This window comes from Leptodactylus fuscus, chromosome 3 (genome assembly GCF_031893055.1).
Source record: "Leptodactylus fuscus isolate aLepFus1 chromosome 3, aLepFus1.hap2, whole genome shotgun sequence".
In the NCBI taxonomy this organism is placed as follows: domain Eukaryota; kingdom Metazoa; phylum Chordata; class Amphibia; order Anura; family Leptodactylidae; genus Leptodactylus; species Leptodactylus fuscus.
This window is the reverse complement of record NC_134267.1, coordinates 48096223-48118325: the sequence shown is the minus strand read 5'-3', so window position 1 is coordinate 48118325 and position 22103 is coordinate 48096223. Positions and strand designations below refer to the sequence as shown.

General features: G+C 43.2%; 1 protein-coding gene across 6 annotated transcripts in view; it reads left to right on the top strand.

Moving 5' to 3' along the window:
• Positions 1-22103, top strand: part of MAP4K3 (mitogen-activated protein kinase kinase kinase kinase 3) — a 182024-nt gene that overhangs the window by 48321 nt on the left and 111600 nt on the right. For all 6 annotated transcript variants that reach the window (XM_075267539.1, XM_075267537.1, XM_075267538.1 and 3 more), the window contains exon 2: positions 1199-1256. In XM_075267539.1, coding sequence (XP_075123640.1) covers positions 1199-1256 — 58 coding nt within the window. The remainder of the gene's footprint in view (positions 1-1198; positions 1257-22103) is intronic.

Here is a 22103-nt window from a genome sequence, read left to right as displayed (position 1 = left end):
CTTTCACATTTTTTGCCCCAGTGCCCCTGTTACAAGTGCCTGGGATGGAGCCCCTTCATGTGCAGTACCCTAAGCTCTCTGCACTGAATGCTCCCTGGCTCCTCCTCTCTGTTCTGACCAATGACGCAATTCAGAGACCACTAGAACTGTCATTTCGAGGGGAGGGGCTGGGGACCATTATATGAAGAGATCTCTAGGCACTATGCATGAACAGTCTACGTCTTCAGAGACAGTGTTGGGGCAGTCCGCATTACCATCACCTTCACTATTTTTATGCTGGCACCGCTGTCTTCTGTATAGCAGTTTCCGTAGTTTTGAGGTTGCATCCTCTCAATAGCTGTTACTGGGCTTGGATGTGGCAATAGAGGAGAGTAGCCAATGCCATACCTAGTATACCTGGCTCTTCTTTACTCCCGCATCTGTCGACACCCCAAAACAATCAGTCAAATAGTTGGCTGGGACAAAAGAGTAATTCTCTACCTCTGGTGGTGGCTTATCTCAGGTGGTACAAGGTTCGTCATGCCGAATTATTCTGCCCTGCTTCCCCGAAAATAAGACTGCCCCCCCCACACCCCCTTCACCTCCTGGACCACCTACAACCGTCAGTCATGCCGGCGCTCCGCTAAGGAAGTGCCGGCATGACTGCTGATTGTCCCCCGCTGCATAAGACATCCCCCGAAAATAAGATAGGTCATATATTTCGGAAGAGAATTTAATATAAGTCACTGTCTTATTTTCAGGGAAACAGGGTAGAATAGTAAGCTGATCCCGCCAACATCTGCAGAGTCAGACAACTTGTCTTATGGGTCTTGAGCCAAAGTTAGAAGTGAATACAATGGAGAAGAAATGTATATAGGGAAGACTGATACTGTTCCCCTCCTGTCTTTTGCAACAACTCACAAAGCTGCATCAAAAACGTCACATGTCATTCCTTTTCTACAGAAATAAAGCCAGAAATATTGCAGACACATCCCAGTTCATACCTTTCCGTGTTGTCAGACACCTTGTTGTAGAGATGTGTCTGGTATTCACTGGAAAATGTGTTAGTTTTTGGACTTCGAGACCTTCGTAAATTGTTTCATATTCAGTTTCATCCTTTGCACGGCTTCACGGCGACTTCCTCATTGCAGAATAGTTTAGTCATTTTGTTTGCAGGGTTTAGAACTTGTCTTAAAGGTTTTGTTTGCTTTATTTGCAGGCTCGCAATGTCAACACCGGAGAACTGGCAGCAATTAAAGTTATCAAACTGGAACCAGGTAAGAGGCTTATGGCTTATGGCGCTCTTGTCTGGGCATAGGTGTTTACCTGAATAGGCATGGGAAGTATATTATAAATCCTGAAACCATGCCTGCCGCTTACCTTGTATGCTCAGAATAGTTTGCTGGTAAAACTTTATATTCACTGGAAGTAAAAATGGAACAACTTACAAATATCCTACCAATTAGGGTAGGCCGAAAAAATCTGCTTCAGTTTTTGACGCTGCATGCATTTCTGGGTGAACAGGAGGGCTCTCTCTGCTGCCTGCGTATACTATTGAGAGCGGCCATTTTAACTCAGATTTATCAAAGACCCATTGCACTGCATACAGCATCTCCACCAAACTGGATAGATTATGTAACCAACTTCCTGCTTTATTATTATATAGACTCCATGTATGACAAGGACACAGAAGCAGGCTGGTCAGTATGCCCCCACCTTGTCAGGGACACTGCGGGTGCCCCCATCACAGCCATCTTGAAGCTTCTTTTACTGTCTGCAGCATACCAGTGTGTGAGCACATAGGCTTGACACATAGAGATAAGAGGGACCTAGTCTAGTCAGTAGACTGAGTGGCTTATAGGACAGAAACAGTCCAAGGCAAGGGCTAGACCCAAAGTTAATAAGGATAGGAATGTGTGTCAGTGCAATTTTAGGAATTTGCAAGTCTGGTGAGGAACGGTAGTTTTTTTTAATTTTTGCATTTACCTGTACATAATTTAGTAGAACAGCTTGCACGGAATATTAAAGTGCTGTATTATAGCTGGAATATCACAGTGTGGTAGCACAGTGCAGTATTACAGAAGGAATAATAGTGCGGTATTACAGATTGAATAACACTGTGCAGTATTATAGATGGAATTACATGGTGAGGTATTATAGATGGACTAACATGGATAGATAGAATATCATGGCGCGGTATTATAGGTTGGTACTGTTTTCCTAGCTGCCATTTTTCCCAATGGACTAAGACATGCAAAGAAAACACTAGTGTACGGCTCACTATAATAAAAAGAACCACAGTATGGCCTGGTATGTAAATGAGAAAATGAGGGAGAGGGAGAGGGAAAGGAGAGGCATCTGCAGATGGAAGGTGGGGGAGTCAGATATTTATGGATTGTAAACTAGATTCTTGCAATGTCTTGCTGCTCCATCCTTTAAATGGAATGTTGTTACAGGATATGACCCCGGAATTGTAAATTTCCTCTTCCAAATCTCTGCCCGGAAATTCAGCTTTCTGAGAATGGTGTGTGTTATCTGTCTGCCTGACTATCTGGTTGGCTGTACACAGACCATTGAATTCTCTTATTGCTTGATATAAAAATACCATGAGTCAGCGCGCCATATGGCAAGGTTATAATGTATATTAAAGGGATTTCCACAATGTGGGTTTGTTTTTTGTTTTTTTTAATAGAAATTTTCAATTTTCTAAAGGGAGGACACTGTATAAAATCATGAAAAAAAACCATTACCCGCCCTTTGAATGTTCTACCATTCGAGCACCATCACTTTCGGCCAGGAGTGCTGCAGTCACTCACTAGCCTGAGCAGTCATATGTGACCTTTGAGGTCTATGATTGGCTGCAGCAGTCACATGAACAAGACGTCACTGTTTCCCGCTTTTAGTGAATGTTTATAAAGATCTTGGACAGCCCTATTAATTCAGTATATGACGTTCAGATGTATCTAGTGCAACACATATATCATATGTAAGTCACATCTTACACATCTTTTACACAATTGTAGTCGCTGACTTCATAGCGGTAGGTCAGTAACTCTCCATTGTAGAAAAATGTTAACATTTCCTTTCTGATCCTGCTGGACTGTGATATTTCCATGACCTTTACATTACATCCAAACTTCTGTGATGCAAATTTCTTGGATTTAATTCCCTAAATGGCTATACATCTTAAGGTAGTTTTGAAGATAGTGGAGCACATTTATCAATACTGTCAGGCTTTGCACAGCCTTAAGCTATGAATCCCGTTCATAGATTTACACATATTTATGAATTTATCGTACAGAGCTTCATAAATATGGAGTCTTTCTAGAAGCTCCGAAATCCTGACTCGAATACCATCTAACTAAAAATGTTGCGCTTCACTGTGAAATAAATATATGGTGCAAAATATGGAGACAAAATATTTAACTAGGGCTCGGCAATTCATTGAAAAATATACATAACTGACGTGATTTTGTTCACGTTGGTTATTTTGGTTCAGTTCTTACAATGTTTGCAGTTTTGTTTGGACTGAACACAACCAAACCGAATCTGCTGCTGTTATTCTCTTTGGAACCCAGCGGCCTCCAGGAGGTGAGAAAACATAAAAAAAAAAAAAAGTCACTGTTACTCACCTCTCCGGCCTTCAGAGAGACTCAGACATTAAAAAAAAATCACTATTACTCACCTCTCCAGGCTCTGACAAGACTCCCTGCTGTCTTAAAGAGGACCTTTCATCAGATTGGGCACAGGCAGTTCTATATACTGCTGGAAAGCTGACAGTGCACTGAATTCATCGCACTGTCGGCTTTCCCGATCTGTGCCCTGGGTAAAGCGCTATCGGTCCCGGTACCGTAGCGCTTTACAGTCAGAAGGGCATTTCTGACAGTTAGCCAGGGACGCCCTTCTGCCCAGCAGCGCCTATCGGGCTGTACTGTGGAGCGGGGAGGAACGCCCCCTCCCTCTGCTCACACAGCTCGTCCATAGACGAGTATTATCAGGAGCGGGAGGGGGACGTTCCTCCCCGCTCCACAGTACAGCGCGATAGGCGCTGCTGGGCAGAAGGGCGTCCCTGGTTAAGTGTCAGAAACTCCCTTCTGACTGTAAAGCGCTAGGGTACCAGGACCGATAGCGCTTTACCCGGGGCACAGATCGGGAAAGCCGATAGTGCGCTGAATTCAGTGCACTGTCGGCTTTCCAGCAGTATATAGAACTGCCTGTGCCCAATCTGATGAAAGGTCCTCTTTAAGACAGCAGGGAGTCATGTACTGCTGAGGTTTTTGATTTGGCTTCACAGTTATCACATGCCTCAGGGGTCCCTGATGACAGCAAGGAGTTGTGCTGGAGCCCAGGAGAGGTGAGTAACCGTGTTTGTTTCTGGTGCACTCTATTCATAAATAGTTCTAAAAGCCGTGCACCATAAATCTTGGCGCAATTCCAAACAGAAAAGTGTTGTACGTCTATTGATAAATATGCTCCACAGTGTGTGGGTGAGTTTTTTGTGTGTGTGTGTTGAAGGTTTTATTTAAGTGTTTAGTTAGTAGATGCGCAGAATGCAGACATAACAGTTGTTATAGGATAAGAGAGGAAAGTAAGAAAGAACAAATCATAACCTCTCTAGAAGAAGTAGGGCACCGACCTGTTCTCAAACACTCAAAACCAGAAGGTCCTGCAGTAAGAACAGTGGCCTCCATTTTCTGAAGCTTAGTGAGACCCAATCTCCGTTTCAGTATTTATGTCGACTGCTGTCCACACCTGTTGGTATCTATGTTTGGTAGAGTCAGAAGTGCGGAGTACGGTAGACACCTAACATACCATTAGGACCATGCACCATTCTGGAAAGCCAGTCTAATGTAAACCTATTCACATACCTTGCTAAGATGGAGTTCACTAGACAAGACTCTTTGTTACTCACTGCTTGCTTACGCTAGGTTCACACCTGCGTTCGGGTCTCCGTTCTGTGGTTTCCGTCTTCTGCATGCAAGAAGACGGAAACCACAGACCGGGTCCGGCCGTGAGCGGCGGTGAGCGTTTTATGCTCTCCGCCGCGAAACCGTTTTTTTTTAAACCGGACACAGAGTACTGCATGTCCGACTCTGTGTCCGGATTTAAAAAAATGGTTTTGCAGCAGAGAGCATAAAACGCTCACCGCTGCTGACGGCCGGACAGCTTTCAAACCCATTCAAATGAATCGGTGAGAAAGACTCCTGCAGCTTTCCGTCTCCTGCCTCTGTTTTGTGCAGGAAACGGAAACCTGTATGAACGGAGACCGGGCGCAGATGTGAACGAGCCCTTAGAAATATTTGTGCTCTTTGTATTTTCATGTGGGAAGTTTTTGGCGTTGTTGCTAAGTCTTTAATATTATGTTAAAGAGGAATTCCCATTGTATATAGTAATGGCATATCACTAGGATAGGCACTGCCTATATGATTGGAGGGGGTCTGACCGTCAGGACCCCCCGTAATCCTGAGAATGAAGTGGAAGCCACTCTGGTAGAGCTGTTTACCTCACCTGTTTCCTGGCCACCCAGCTGTGCAGGGAACTGCATGTGATGCCATTCCTTTGGCTGTGCAGATTGCTTAAGATGTTTTAGGATTGATGAAAAGATCCCCCTTCCCAGTCATAAAATGATGGCATAATGCCAACACTTGCATATGATGGGTATATACCAGTAAATGGGGTTTCGCACTATTGACACCCATTGAGGCCTGCTAGTCATGTAAATGCCCCATGTTATTGAAGCAGTGGGGCGCATGTTTGGCCACTGCTCCATTCACATGTTTGTGGGGCTGTCGTAGATTATCTTCCTGGAAGTCCCATAGAAGTGAATGGGCTGGTGGCCGAGCATGCATGTCACCGAACTATTCACATCGGGCACGTGGACCTTTGTCCTTGCTGGGAGTCCCCGTGGGTAGAGCCTTCCACCTGTGCATAGGGGATTAGTGCCAGCAGTGCAGGACATTTCCACGAGGCCAGGCATCCATCTTGCCTAGGTATTTGATACTGGTGGTGAAAGCTGTGGGTTTTTTCCCTTCTTTGACTTTAGTTTTGGGTTGATGCCTATAGTAATGCAGTAAAGCTCTTGGAGTGGTTTTTCTCCTCCACATTCCTGATGACTATTAGAAAGTGATGTCCCTGCATTAGTCTTAGTATGTAATTCCAATGTGTGCAATCCATTCTGCATTTGTTGCCTCTGATCCAGCGCCTGTTCAATGAGCTAATAGTACAGCAGTTGTAAAACTTCTCTTATGTTGTATTTATCCCATTTTATCATGTATACAGAAAATCTTAAGAATAGATATAAAGTGATGTGTGCAGAGCCCCCGGCTTATCACATCGAAAAGAAGAAACGGCGGATCCCAGGTTTCCTGCAGTCAGATTCAAGCAGCATGGAATTCTTGGTTTCCATGGAGACAAGCCGTTGTCTAATTACTATACTTGCCTCGGCTGAAGACGTCTTGGTGTGCATATGGCTACTATTACACTGCTGCTTATTACTATGAGTATGCGTAGACCATCACCGCTCCTCACATTGCACTGCATCAGGATTGTATCTATACTAGACATACACAAAGTTACCCAGATGCCCCAAGTCTTTTACCAGAACTATAGAATTTCTGAAAGCTAAGGGAGTGTTCACACTACCATTAGTAGTGGCCATTGTTGGCGTCCTTTACAAAATACCAGACAACCGCACACACAAAATGGCAAAATCTGCAGCATTTTACACTACCTGCAAAGTGGTTGGGATTCTGGCTAATCCCGTCCTCTCATTCCAGAAAAAAATCCAGAGCGGAAACTGTTACATGTTTGTAAACCACACCATGACCATTATTCCTATAGGTATAATCGGGACAGAAAGTCCACAGAGGAAAACTCTGCGGACTCTCTGTGAAAAGCGCTACAGAGAAAATTGTGATGCGTTTCCGCCATGGTATTTTTTTGCAGTGCTTTTTGGCTACAGTTCCCTACAAGGGGCCTTAGCATTAAATCCACTTCCAGTCTCATTGGGGGCTTTTTCCACCATCTAATATTACATTTTACAATTTTACTTGAATGAATTGTCTCATGTATACCAGTTCATGTGGACCAGGAAAGCAAATGCGAACACAAAAAGTTCCAACAGCACTCTGCTAACACCAAGAGCATTACTAAAAATACGTACTGTGTATGTGGATACATGAAAATGAGGTTCTTGGTTATTACACTTTGATCAAACTGTAATTGGAAGCCCATCTACCATGACAAGGCGACCTCTATTAGATAGATCCCTGCACTATAATGGCTCACTTCTCTTAGAGCCTTGGTCTAAGCCATGAATTAAGGGCAATTTTTTTTTTTTTGCCATGTCACATCCTCCATACATCACAAAAATCCTCCTTTGGACCTGTGGCCTCTGAATGAATAGGGGAGTGTAGTTCACCCGTATTGTGCTCTAATTAAAATCAGCCTTGGACAGATAGGCGGTGTACATGAACCACAACCCCCAAAATAGACCAGGAAAACAGACCTATTATAAAAAGATCAGAACCCGATTGGCGATCGAGCAAATTTCACGATCGGGATCGGCTGGAAAATGATCGGAAATTGGATTTTGAAATCGATTCTGAAATCTCCAGATCGGCTCAGCCCTATCAATGAGATAAAGGCGATTGAGTAAACCTCTAGAGATATACTGAAGATAAAGATTTTAAGCTGTTGAGTCGTCCATTTGACATTTTCAGACATGAACAGATGTCATTATAGCTTATGGGTGGCTTATATTTATACTTATGGTCTTATATTTGCTTAAATGCATTTTCCAGGAATTTAAGATTGATGACCTCTCCTTGAGATATAGCAGTATTAGATCGGTGTAGGTCAGCTTACGGCATACCAGGTGGTCTCTTCTCAAGCCTGTGAGGTTACGACCAGTGGTTAGATGGCCTTTCGGAACGTCATTCCAATTCAAGTAAAATCAATTGAACTGCAGTAACAAACACCGTCACTATAAAATGTGTGGCGCTGTCTGACCGGTAGCATGCTGGGAATTCGCCCTCATTGATCTGATATTGGTAACCTATTCTAAGGATATGGCATCAATATTGAAGTGCCAGAGAACTCCTTGTTATTTGGGGACATGTGTTATCACAATTAATATGTTATTGTGCTGTAAATACAGATTTGTAGACGTGTCCTGCTTTTCAACACGTATGTGTTAATATCCTGTATCTAGTGTTCACAGCTCTGGATTTCCTTTTCCTCTAGTCTTTTCCTTAAGGAATTCTCTATTTTGTGCTGTGTCTTTACATTGGCCGCTCGGCTGTAGAATATGTCAGGTGCTTCCTGTCAGACTCCTGGGCATGTCTACAATTCCTATAGCACAACTCTGGCTTTGTGACAATGTAATGTGTCACTTGTTTCCATTCCTACCAACCTTCTGAGCCATATTCAGACATGTGGACAGGCTGCTTCTTTAGGGGAGTGTAAGACTTGGATCATGTTTGATAGTCTTGACTGGGCAGGACTGGCAGTGCACCCCCAAAATACACCTCCATGCTGTATGAAACCCTCCTGCGTGTATAACCATTACTAGATGCAGTTGAAAGGATTTAATGAGGATGTGTTGTGGCGGTTATAATAAGGCATTCCTAGTCCATAGCACTATTACAAGAGAGGAGTCTTTAAAGGGGCTCTATCACTGAGAAAAGTCATTTTTAACTAATCACATCCTTGCATAGGCTTTAGAAAGTCTATTCCACACCTTCCTTTAGTATGTAGATTGCCTCAGTGGTTTCTGAATAAGTCCGTTTTTATTCATATGCTAATTAGACTGGTGCACGATAGATCGTGCACACCTCTCCTATTGTTTCCTATGGGAGACTGCTGCTGCTTATGACTCAGCTTCCTGTTTGCACACACACATAGGAGAGAATAGCAGGGACGAGTGCTGCTGGGAACTTCCTGTGCTGGCTGGAAGCTCATTAGCATATGAATAAAAGCGGACTTATTCAGAGACCACTGAGGCAATTTACATAATAAAGGTAGGTGTGAAATAGCATTTCTAAAGCCTATGCAAGGATGTGCTTAGCCTAAAATGACTTTTCCCAGTGATAGAGCCCCATTAAGCCGGCCATGTCATTCATCTGAGCCACTAGTTAAATGCTGATCACATTACAGTCAAAGTCTTTAGCTTTAGTTTTATGGACCTTTAATTATATTACGGTATGTTTATTTTCCAGTTGTACAATTCCATTGTAGTATATTTAGAGTTTTAGAGAATGCCACAGAAAACACCATTTTTTTTTTAAACCAAGTTTTTATGTTAAACATATTTATTAATAATTTTTTAGAAAGTTTCTAAAATGTCACTCTCAAAATTAAAAAAAAGTACTATATCCTACACTTTTCACTCTACTAAGCTTAAGGGGGCTCTATCATTGGGAAACTCATTTTTAACTAAGCACATACTTGCATAGGCTTTAGAAAGGCTATTTCACACGTGCCTTTAGTATGTAAATCGCCTCTGTTGTTTTTGAATGAGCCCGCTTTTATTCACATGCCAATTAGCAGCCACGAGCACCGGAAGTCTCAGTGAGGGCGGGTTCACACCTGTGTCTGGTCTCCGCTTTGCAGGTTTCCGTCTTCTGCCCGAGAAACTGGACAAGAGACGGAAACCTGGCAGTCAGTTTTCAAACCCATTCACCACACGTGAGCGTCTTGTGCTTCTCTATGGCGAAACCGTTTGTTTTTTTTCGGACCTGCAGGACTTTGTGCCCAGTTATAAAAAACCCGATTTTGCACAAGACTCCACGGCCTCCGCCATCACAGCTACCAGCTAGCTTCTGTCCATCTTCTTGTGACAATAAAACAAATCTGACATGTGCTGGCTGTGCAAAATATCTATGTAAAGGACACATGTTTTATTATTGTGTTCAATGTAAAAATGCTCAAACCTGTTCAACCTTTTTAGAGATAAAAGAAAAACTGAAGTTTTCATTTTTTTCCATTTGTTGTTTTATGCAATATGTTACCACAAAGTTATATTTACGGTAGTCAGATTTCATGTTCTAGTAATAGAAATCTAAAGCATGTTTGTTATTTGTACGCAGAATGCTATAAAACCAACAGAATTGCAAACAGCCCGCGTTACCTTTTTCTGAAAAAAATAAATAAAAATTAAGTTTTCATTTTTCATTTGTTTATGATCAGCCATGTTCACATACAGTTTAATAATGAAGTAGGTATTTAAAAAAACAAACAAACCCAAAACACTTACAGTAGCTAAAATCAACGTTTTAATAGGTTGGGTCATACTGACCCGAAACAGTAGAAGTGTATAGTAACAGCGATCAGAACAGCAGGGTTAAACCATTGGAATCGTAAAATTCTGTAGACTTATAATACACGTGTTTCTGGAAATTGTTAAAATGACTGTAATACACGTCAGATATTTGCTATGTATTGACTGTGTAAACTGGGGTTTCCTCTTAGGGTTTCCTCTTAGGGGGCATTCACACTACCGCTGGTGTCCGCTCAGCAGTGTCCGTGGCTATTGTCCGTACACAATTTGGCAATGGGCAGTAGCTGGTCTGTTTGTAATTTCCATTCATTTCAGGGCTCGTTCATATCAGCGTTCATCTGTCCTTATTGCAGGTTTCCGTTTCCTGCATAAAACAGATGCAGGAGACGGAAGCCTGCAGGAGACTTTCTCACCCATTCATTTGAATGGGTGAGAAAGGTGTCCGGCCGTGAGCGGCAGTGAGCGTTTTGCGCTCTCCGCCATGAAACCGGGTTTTATAATCCGGACACAGAGTCGGACATGCAATACTCTGTGTCTGGATTAAAAAATCCGGTTTCGCGGCGGAGAGCCTAAAACGCTCACCGCCGGACCCGGTCTATGGTTTCCGTCTTCTGCCATGCAGAAGACGGAAACCATAGAACGGAGACATGAACGCAGGTGTGAACCTAGCGTTAATAGGATTTTATCTTGTGTCCTTTAGTGTCCGTTTTTTCAAGTGGACAAAAAAAATCCTACATGCAGGACTTTTCTGTTCATTTGAAAAAACAGACAGTAAGTGTCCATTTTTTTTTCACATTGCGGTCTATGGGCAACGGGTATATAACGGACAGTAACTGAGAGCCATCAGTTACTGTCTGTGTCCATTATAATAGGTGTCCGTTTTTTTTTTAAAGGGACACCTTCTGAGCGGACACCAACAGTAGTGTGAACCCTACCTTCGGTTTGCCGCAGTGATGTGCAGTCAGTAGTACAAACCTCCAACCCTTCTATTTTTCCGATTCTGACTTCTTCTCCAACTCCTTCATAAATGACTGACAACCTTGGTCAGACAGAAGCAGTAAAGTTCCTCTAACTCATTCCTATCGAAAACTGGCCCGACTCCAACTCCAAAGCCCCGGTCGGGTCACAGATTAGCTCCATTTGGCGGGTCACAGCTTCAGCAATTTTGTGGTAAGGCCTGAGACTAGAGATGAGCGAGTAGTATTCGAAACGGTAGTTTCGAATAGCACGCACCCATAGCAATGAATGGAGCCGGTCGGCACGCAGACAGGGCCGGCGTCCTGCCGCTTAACCCCCTGTGTGTCGGCTGCGTCCATTCATTCCTATGGGTGCGTGCCATAAACTGCCGTTTCTAATACTACTCGCTCATCTCTACCCGAGACGCTTTGGTTTCGGCAGCTCCCATCTATCTTGTGCGGTCTGCTTTTGTGGAGTAACGCCAGGTGGGCAGCGCCTCGTACATACATTTCTATTATAGTGCACACATGTAGCCGTATGTCTTCTGGGATGTTAGTTGCTTTTGTGCTATTTCTATACGACAATGACCTCACTCCATGAATAACCACTTCCTGGAGCTGGATATCCTCTATTTTTCTTCCAGTTGTCGGATGGATTCTAAGATGATTTCTGCGTCTTCTTACTCCTTTCATGACAAATTGTGGTGGTGACTTCTGGGGTTTAGGTGCTGATGGTGACAACATGATCTCATCTGTCTTTGCTGACTTGATTTATAGGCGTCTATTGCTCTACATTCAGGACTCCAGGTCCAGGGGCAGAGGTCATGAGAACTGCTTTAGGGATCCTGTACCAGCCAGTGAACAGTGTGTGTGTGTTTTTAAGGCACTTAAGCCCATTATTTTGTACAAAATCCCACAAATTAAAAATTGATTTCACATAAGAGACATGCGACAGTATTGCTAAAAGGGTCCTCAGTAACAGGTAATATAGTAGTCATTTAGTCATTGTACATTCTACTTTATGGTCTTGTTGAATATTTGATGCATTTTGCATTATGCAAGATCCATTGATGCCTTGTTGGCACAGGGTAGTTCAGATAGACCATCAGAATATGAATTTTTTATTTTTTTAATAAGGTAAATGGATAACCACTGGTGATGGTCGTGCAGATTGCATGGATAAAAGTTACTTTCACAATTTTATGCCTCCTGTGCGGCGATCACAAGTGTCCCAGAGGAAGCCACTTCGTGTCTTGTGCCCAGAGCAATGATAATGCAGCAGCCCATTGGGAGGAAAACCAGAGGTTGGGAGTAGTAGGTGTCAAGGATCTGAGGGGCCTACAGGGTGTCTGAAGGTGGTAATAGTGGACCACAGCCGAGTTCTTAATAGTAGAAAATGTCCCGGAGACTGAGTGTCCATGATGGTTGAAGCAGGAATAAGACTGCTGGGTGCGGATTCAAAAAAGGTGCTCTTTCTGACCTGAGCCTATAGATAAGGTGGTAGCTTTGAGGTCCATGTAATATTAGGGTGCATTCACATGGAGGAAAATGATGAGAAATTTGGCATGCTAGCAGAAAAAGGAACCCATTGAAATCGATCGGAGGCTTTTTTTTTCAGCGCTGAAAATTCAGCGCCAACTAAAGCGCCATTTTCCTCCATGTGAATGGACCCATAGCCTCCAAGACAAAACTTGCACACAGTATCTAAATGAGCAGGGATAATTCCCATTTCCGGATTGCAGAATAGCAGTTGGCTGTCCTTGAGCCTGCTGAACCTGGAGCTCTTGCTCAGTCAGTAGTAAACCAGTGCCTGTAGCTTCACTGCCATCACTGGTTTCCCTTTTCAGATGTTGCCATCAGCACCAACACTGATAGCCTTAAATAGCCAAGTGGGTGGTCCCAATCACTTCAATATCAATGGCAGTGGTGACGTGCCACGTGTACAAACCACCAATGTCATCAGTGAAGCAGCATCTGTGAACGTGTGCCTGTAGCTTCACTGCTGTCAGCAGGGTTGTGGAGTCTGAGTTGTGTCAATTTTGGATGGAGTCGGAGACTGCAAAAAGGTACCGACACCGAGGCTTGGTTCACATCTGCGTTTGGGGACTCAGTTCAAGCAGCACTTTTCTTCTTTTCACTTTTCGTGTGGAAGTCGAGCAGAAACCTCATGAACGCAGATGTGAACCTAGCCTGACTTCAACATAAAAAGATTATTAAATTCTAGAATTATAAATATTGTAGAATTAATTTGATGCATTGCTTGTTGTATATTTACTTTAGCGATTGTGCTGCTTATGGGGATTACGTTCCCTTCTCCGCGGAAACCGCACGGACCCCATTATAGTCTATGGGGTCCGCTGGTTTCCTAAGTTAACTGCTTTTTATGCAGATTAGGTTTCCATTAGGGGGAAAGGAATGGAAACCCGTGCGCAGATGTGAACAGGCCTTACCAAGGATTCATAAAATTTTAGGCATGTTATTATATAAATATCTGTTTTGTTCCAGCAATCTAAGGTACCTGTATGTGAGCGTATTCACATAACAGGGTTTTATGGACTTGTGCGATCTGCTTTTTCCTCAGATGACGCAGCCCACATTAAAATGGATTGCTTGGCATGACCTTTTTTTTTTTCTTTCTCTTTTAAAAAAAAATGGTCCACGTCTTCAATTTGTTAAAAGGGCTCTATCATTGGGAAAAGTCATCTTTAGCTAAGCACATACTTGCATATCCTTTAGAAAGGCTATTCCACACATACATTTTAGATGTAAATCGCCTCAGTAGTTTTTGAATGAGACCATTTTTATTCATATGCTAATTAGCTTCCAGTGAGCACAGGAAGTTCCCAGCAGCCTCCTCTCTCTGCTGTGTGTACCGCACAGGCTGCTGCTGATGACTCCTCTCCCTGCTCTCATACACAGCAGACAGTGCTCGCTGACAACTTCCTCTGCTCACTGGAGCCTAATTAGCATATGAATAAAAACTGTTTCATTCAAAAACTACTGAGGCGATTTACATACAAAAGGTAAGTGTGGAATAGCCTTTCTAAAGGCTACGCAAGTATGTGCTTAGCTAAAGATGACTTTTCCCAATGATAGGGCCCCTTTAAAATGATATTTCTCGGTCCTTTTTCACAAATCCCTCCAGTAGATTTAAGTCAATACGGGATCTGTGAAAATTAGATTTCCTTCGGATGTAAATGGCTATGAAAAATATACAGTTTCACGGCCAAGTACACGGTTCAGTCATGTGAATAAGCCCTAAAACCGGTGAAGAAAAACGACAATTTTTCACAGAGCTTTATTCTGATTCTTGGCTAGGTGTTGAAGGTTGTTATAAGAAAATTCTGTCTCTTTCCACTAGCCCTGCATTGGCGTTATTGAATATCGGCTTAGTGAGGGTCCCCAGCTCTATGAGTTAAGTAATAGCACATAGTCTAACATCAGCTAGGCAATGTGTTTCCTCTAGATCAGACCTGGGCAAAGTCCGGCCCCCGGGCCACATCCGGCCCTCTGACTGATTCAGTCCGGCCCATACAGCTTTGACTAGGGAGGCGTGTCTAGGGGGCGTGTCTTAGTGCCGGCCGAAGATGGAGATGTGGAGCGTGTCATAAAGTAATGAGAGATGTAAGGTGAGATGCAAGCTGGAGAGAGAGAGAGGGTGTGTGTTTATCTATATGTGTGTGTGTCTATATGTGTGTCTGTCTATGTGTGTGTGTCTGTCTATGCCTGTCTGTCTGTCTACGTCTGTCTATATATATATATATGTGTGTGTGTCTGTCTATATGTGTCTGTCTATCTGTATGTGTGTGTCTCAGTAACCTAGGGGGAAAAAATGGAAGGGGAATGTTATACTAGGGCAGAGATGGCAGATGGAGGGGGGGACTTGAAACTGGGGGAGAGATGGGGGGGAGGGGGGACATGAAATGGGGAAAATAAAGGGAGATATGAAACTAAGGGAGAAATGGAGGGACATGAAACTGGGGGTTGATGAAGAGGGCACTTAGACTGGGAGGACATTAAACCATGGAGGAAGCTGTAGGGGGGCCTGTCTGCCTCTAGTTGCCCCCAGTTTAATGTCACCCTCCAGCTACCCCTACGGTTTAATGGGTTTAATGTCTGCTTCCCGATTTTAATGTCCCCCTCTAGTTGCCCCCAGTTTCATGTCCCGCTCCAGCTGTCAATTTATTGCCCTCCTCCAATTACCCCCACTGTTTAATGTCCCCTCTAGTTTCCCCCAGTTTGTACTGGGGCACCAGGAGAGGGAGCTAATACTGTGGGGCAGTTGGAAGGGAACATTATAATGTGGGGGCATATAATGTACGGGTGACTGTAGGAGGATTATACTTTGTGGGGGCACATGGAAAGATGATTGGGAATGGGCGGAGTCAACGTAGAAGTGGGTAGGGCTAAATTTGCCGTGGCGCGGCCCTCTAGCATAGTTTCAATTTCTTATGCGGCCCCATGGGAAAATTAATTGCCCACCCCTGCTCTAGATGGAAGTTGGATCAATTTCTTAGTATAAATGACTTGTGCTCTAATTCACATATGTAGTATGAGCTATCCATGGCACAGGATCATATATATAGGGAGTTACTGAAAAAGCCATGGAAAATTTGGATGACGTTCCAGTAATACAGAGAGAGGGCGTGGTGAGGAGGTCGTATACGAGTGGGAGACGCTGAATGTGCGGTCGAACTGACATAGGTTTCAGGTATAACTCACACCAGCCTTTGTTTTTTGCACGAGCCATAGTAAATGTGTCCCCGGTCCAGTCCTCTTCCCTCATAGATTGTAAGCGCTCGCGGGCAGGGCCCTCTACCCCACTGTGCCAGTCGGTCATTGTTAGTATTATATCTGTTTGTACATTTTGTGTACTGTATCTGAACCCACAAATGTAAAGCACCATGGGATTAATGGTGATATATAAATAAACAACAATAATAATAATGGCGTAGATATCACTTCTGGTGTGTGGCAGTCGGGGCCTCTTAATAATTCAGGCATAGTTAACTCCGGCTGGGGAATAAACCAAGACTGGCATACAAATACCTCCTACTGTACGTGACCTTAAGAGTAGGTTCATACTTACGTTGTTCAGTGTCCATTGTTCTGATCCATCACAGAATGAGAGCAATGGACATTAAAAGACAGATGTAGTGTGTAAAGGTTGATATATTGTTATGTAGGATTATATGTATACTTGTATGATGAAGGCAGTTGCAGAAAGATAAGTATATGGGTGTAGCTCCACATTACAATAAGTCATTTATGTCCAAGCTTTGGGGTGCTGTTACACATCTGTGGAAACACAGACGGATGATTTATATTATTGATCTGGGTGTTCTTTATATTGGTGTATGATATGAGTAAAAACGCACATACAATAGGACCTTTGGGTGCCCTTTTCTGACAGCAGAAAACCATGTCAGCCATACTGGATGTTTTCACCCGGCTCTCAGCCAAAGAATACTAGTGTTTGACATTATCGGCCCGCTCGGATAGACTCATTGCCCCAGTCAGGGGGCAGTTTAGTTAATGCAGATACATAATCTCATCTTCAGTTGGACGTCCGTCTGAAACATAAAAAGTATGGCCGGCCTTACATCCAGGGCTGCGGAGCTGGAATAAAAGTTATCAACTCCGATAAAAAATAAAATGGTTAATTGCTTTTAATTATTTAAAATTATTATCGATAGGGTATAATTAACTAGATGTACAGTCTGTTACATATTTCCTCTCATAGGAATTTCACTACTTTTTAATGAAATCGAGTAACTTTAGTCCAGGGATAGACAGGAACTTTTTTTTGGGCGTTATTAATTGATTTGAACAATTAATCTATAACTGCAGCCCAAATAAATGCACTGGACTGTGCACGGCAGATGTCACTTAAATAGTTAAAATGGATGACTAGCGCTCCAGATAGTCACAGCTTAGCCCCAGCCTTACTGCTTCTGACTGACCATGGCTGCCAGCCATTTGTGAAGGAGTCGGAACAGGGATCGGGCTGTGGAAAAATTGCTTAGTTCATGTAATTGGCACATCCTGCCAAGTGCGCGCCTCTTTTATTACCTTATTCTTTGATTTGACTATTACCCAAACAGTATCTGCAGGACACTGTGCTGTAGGTCTTATTCACACTACTGTAGACATCTGTGGAAAATATCATGGATAGTATCTGTGTGCCGTCCATGCATTTCACTGCCTGTCATTAGAATTAATGGACGAGCCATTAAAATGGACAGAATAGGACCTGCTTAAAGGGATTCTATCATTAGAATCCCTTTTTGAACGAAGACCATGTCGGAATAGCCTTAAGAAAGGTTATTCTTCTCTTACCTTTATTATTCTGATCCGGGCCACCATTCTGGTGTTGTTTCAGTTTTTAGCCAACTGAAATAACTGCGCATGCTTGAGCGGCCATTTTGTGATGGTCTGCTACACAAGTGTACTGCACTCGTATACTCAGTTCTCCAGAGAACTACCCAAGTGTACTGCGCAGGCGCTATACACAATGTGTAGCAGACCACCACAAAATGGCTGCATGGACATGCACAGTCAGCTCTGCCCAAACCTGCAGTGGCAGAGCCAATTGCACATGCCTGAGATTTTAGATAGATACAGTGTGGCGTCAGATGCCTGTGCAAGGCCCAAGTTCTGGAGAAGAGGAGGAGGGGACGGAGCACAAGCATGAAAGGGGTGGTGGACAGGTATGGGGGGGGTGCTCTGTGATCCTCATTAGCATACCAAAAGAAACTGAATTTTGAAGAAACAGCGGGGAGCATCAAAGAAGTAAAAGTAGGAGTAGAATAGGCTATTCTAACGTGCCTTTAGTTGATAATGAGTTTTTCAAATGATAAACTCCCTTTAATATTTTGTGGCTCGGTCCTACAGTCCCCACATCAACCAGACCACAGTTGTGTGCAGTGGGGTATGTCGTTGTATTACATCTTCAGTGGTGCAGATTTTTCTGCGATTGCTCCTTTGAGGAAATATTATTCATTGATGTAAGAATGACTGACTGATTTGTTTGTGTGACTATGAGAAGAAACGTTCCAATGTGGTTGACTATTTCCAGACAGTGATGGATAAAGCGATTGCCCGTCGAGCATTTGTTATGTTTGGAATCAGCCTTAGTCTAATGTCAGTAGAACTAGCAGAGGAGAAGCCCAGATTATTAATGGCTGTACATAGACTGTACTGTGGCTTTATATCCACTGTGGTTCTTGTTTACTTGCTGGACATTTTGACTTGTTAAGCTTTATTTTTCTTTCTTGTACAATTCAGCTTTGTCTCCATAACATAATACAACACGCTGAACATGCCAATGGAAAATCTGTGTGCACTTCTATGTGTTGTGTAAGATGAGCGGCTTGTACAGTGATGCCTTATTACCGAGTCTGGAACACAACGTTCCCCTGCGCTCCATTATGTTATCTGCCCGGCCACATCTAGTAGCATTAATCACTCCGGGGTTAACATGGCGCTGGGCGGCTCGCTCTTACACCCTCATTTTTTATCCCCTGCCCATGTCACTTTGGTATATCTGCCATTATGTTTTACAATTAGATGTGAAATCTTTGGCTTCATTTTAGAGGTTTACAAGTCTAATGAGCGAAGTTATTCAAAGGCAACCAGAAGGTTTAAAGGCAGGTTTTGAAGATTTAACCTCATTATTTCTGGGGCTCCTCAAAGACACCTTTAATGATTAAAGGGATAGGATGAAGTATGGGGAGGGGGACATTTACTACAGCGAGACTGAAGGGCTCAGACCAATATGTACATAGGACTTACATTTATAATGGATAGGACTGTCTAGTCACTTTGAATATATTGATATCATTTGTTTAATCCTTGCCTGTCTGTTTTATAAAAAACTAGCATCTGCCCGCGACTTTGTCCGCATGTTGTTGTCGGCAACGATCCGCATATACGCCTTTAATTGATGCTGGCGATGATCCGCCTGCACTCGTGTCTCAGCTCGGCTACATCTGTGTATATGCGCAGTATACCCAGATGTGCTCCGCCCCGACCCCCCAAGAAATCCAAGACAAAAAAATCCTGCAGGCCCAACATTTTCATATAGCGAAGTCAGGAAAAAAATAGCGAACGCCTGAGGGACCCCATTATAGCCAGTGGGGTTCCTCGGGATCCATAGTTTTCACAATTGGATGGACCATTTTTTCATTCTTGCAGTCATGTGACAGACCAGAGGAAGGACTCGCACGTGAACACAGCCTAACAAAGATGGACATTATGGAGGGTGTTTGGAAATGGTGAAGTGAGGAACCCTGGTTGTTATAAGTTACAATATTTCATTTACCGTATATACTCGAGTATAAGCCGGATTTTTCAGCACAGTTTTTGTGCTGAAAAAGCCCCCCTCGGCTTATACTTGAGTCAAGAAAAAAAAAATAAAAAAAAATTGGTCTATGGCCAGCCGCAATAGTAATGTATAGAATCTCCCATAAAATAGTGAAAAAAAGCTTTTAAAAAAATATAATAAAAAAATAGAGTAAATAAAAGTTGTAAATCCCTCCTTTCCCTAGAATACATATAAAAGTAGAAAATGACTGTGAAACACAAACACATTAGGTATCCCTGTGTCTGAAAGTGCCCGACCTACTGAATATAGGATCTACAGTGCTCCTCTTCTGTCGGGAAGGGGTTAATAGGAGCACTGCAGATATCCTATATTCAGCCAGACTGAATGAAAGGGAAAAAAAACCCAGTCCTCAAGCTCAGGGAAGGGGCAGACAGACAACCAAAACACCCCCTCCCCTTCCCCAACACCCGACATCTACTGCACCCAAAAACTCCGACCATTTTAATTTTTGAAATTTTCCAGTAGCTGCTGCATTTCCCCCCTAGGCTTATACTCGAGTCAATTATGTATATATAATCTCAGAAGTCATATACAGAGGAACACATAGTAAGGCCTGGATCACATCTGCGTTCAGTATTCCATTTGGGAAGTCCACATGGGGATCCCGTGAATGGAATACCAGACGCATTGACAAGCAATGAGACCGTGCAGAAAACACACGGACCCCATTATAGTCTATGGGATTTGTGTGCTTTCATTGCTCACCTCTTGTCAATGCGTATGGTACTCCGTTCGGGGTTCCCCATGTGGACTTCCCAAATGGAATACTGAACGCAGATGTGAACCAGGCCAAATATGAGACAAAATAGGACCAATGGAAAGGAGGAGATGGAGGGAAGATGGGCTGGGATATTTCTGCATGTTTTGTTTTTCTGTAAAATAAAGAAGTTACCGGTAGATAGTAGGAAAGAAATATAAATGAAGTTTATTATAATGTGAACTGCGAATAGTTGCCAAAAAAATAAATAAATCACCAATGTTAACAATAGGTTTTAGTCTATATTTGCAGCACAAGAGGAAATGACTTCACTCCTCCCAATACAGGCTTGGCTACTAAGAGGTTAAAAGGGTTTTCCAGGGTCTGTTTAAAAACATACTACCCCTGGGTTGTATTTGGGCCAACCCTCAGGTTTCCGGCCTGGTTCACGTGATCGGAGATGGCACTTGCGTTTACAGTGTCCATATTAGGACATCCTCAGATATCAGAGTCAAACATCAGATTAATGCTAGTTTACAGCTCTGATACCTGACATCTGATTTGTCTGACACCTGACTCTGACTAGTGACATCTAATACCTGACCCTGATACCTGACTCTGACACCTGACCCTGATACCTGACTGACACCTGACCCTGATACCTGACTCTGACACCTGACCCTGATACCTGACCCTGATACCTGACTTTGACACCTGACTCTGACAACTGACACCTGACTCTGATACCTGACAACTGACACCTGACTCTGATACCTGACTCTGATACCTGACTCTGATACCTGACTCTGATACCTGACTCTGATACCTGACTCTGATACCTGACTCTGATACCTGACTCTGATACCTGACTCAGACACCTGACTCTGACACCTGACACCTGACTTTGATACCTGACTCTGACACCTGACAACTGACTCTGATACCTGACTCTGACACCTGACTCTGACAACTGACACCTGACTTTGATACCTGACTCTGACACCTGACAACTGACTCTGATACCTGACTCTGACACCTGACTTCTGACTCCGTCAGAGATCAGACTCAGGCATCACATACAAGCCAGCACATACACTATGCCTCCCAATGATTGGCCAGGATTACAGAGCCCCCTGCTGACACTCAGGAGTAGAAGATACAGTGTATATAGGAGCTGCAGGCTGAGAATCTCAGATGAGACCTGATACCTGACTTGTGACTCCTTCATAGATCAGACTCAGACATCACATACAAGCCAGCACATACACTATGCCTCCTAATGATTGGCCAGGATTACAGAGCCCCCTGCAGGAGTAGAAGATACAGTGTATATAGCAGCTGCAGGCTGAGAAACTCAGATGAGACCTGATACCTGACTTGTGACTCTCTCAGAGATCAGACTCAGACATCACATACAAGCCAGCACATACAATGGTGGAAACTTATCAAGTGAAATGCTCCAGAATTCTAGTATCATTTTCACCAAATACACCCTGTAACATGTTGGGCACCACATTTATCAAGTGTTTTAAATACTTTTAAAACTTGTGAAAAAAGGGGCGTAGACTCACAGTAAAGGGGCGGGACCTACAACATTGTGCTACAAAAATTCACCAATAAGCTCCAAAGAACCTCAACTAATCTTCCATAGGAGACCCTGCTGCAGATTTTACCAAAAAATCATCAGAGAGAAAAGTCCTGCACAAAGTAGAGGATGAGTAGAGCTGATTGGATGAGACTCTTGCAGTAATTGTCATTGACAGCATCTCCACCAATCAGAGCTTCTGAGGGAGGTAACTTCATAAA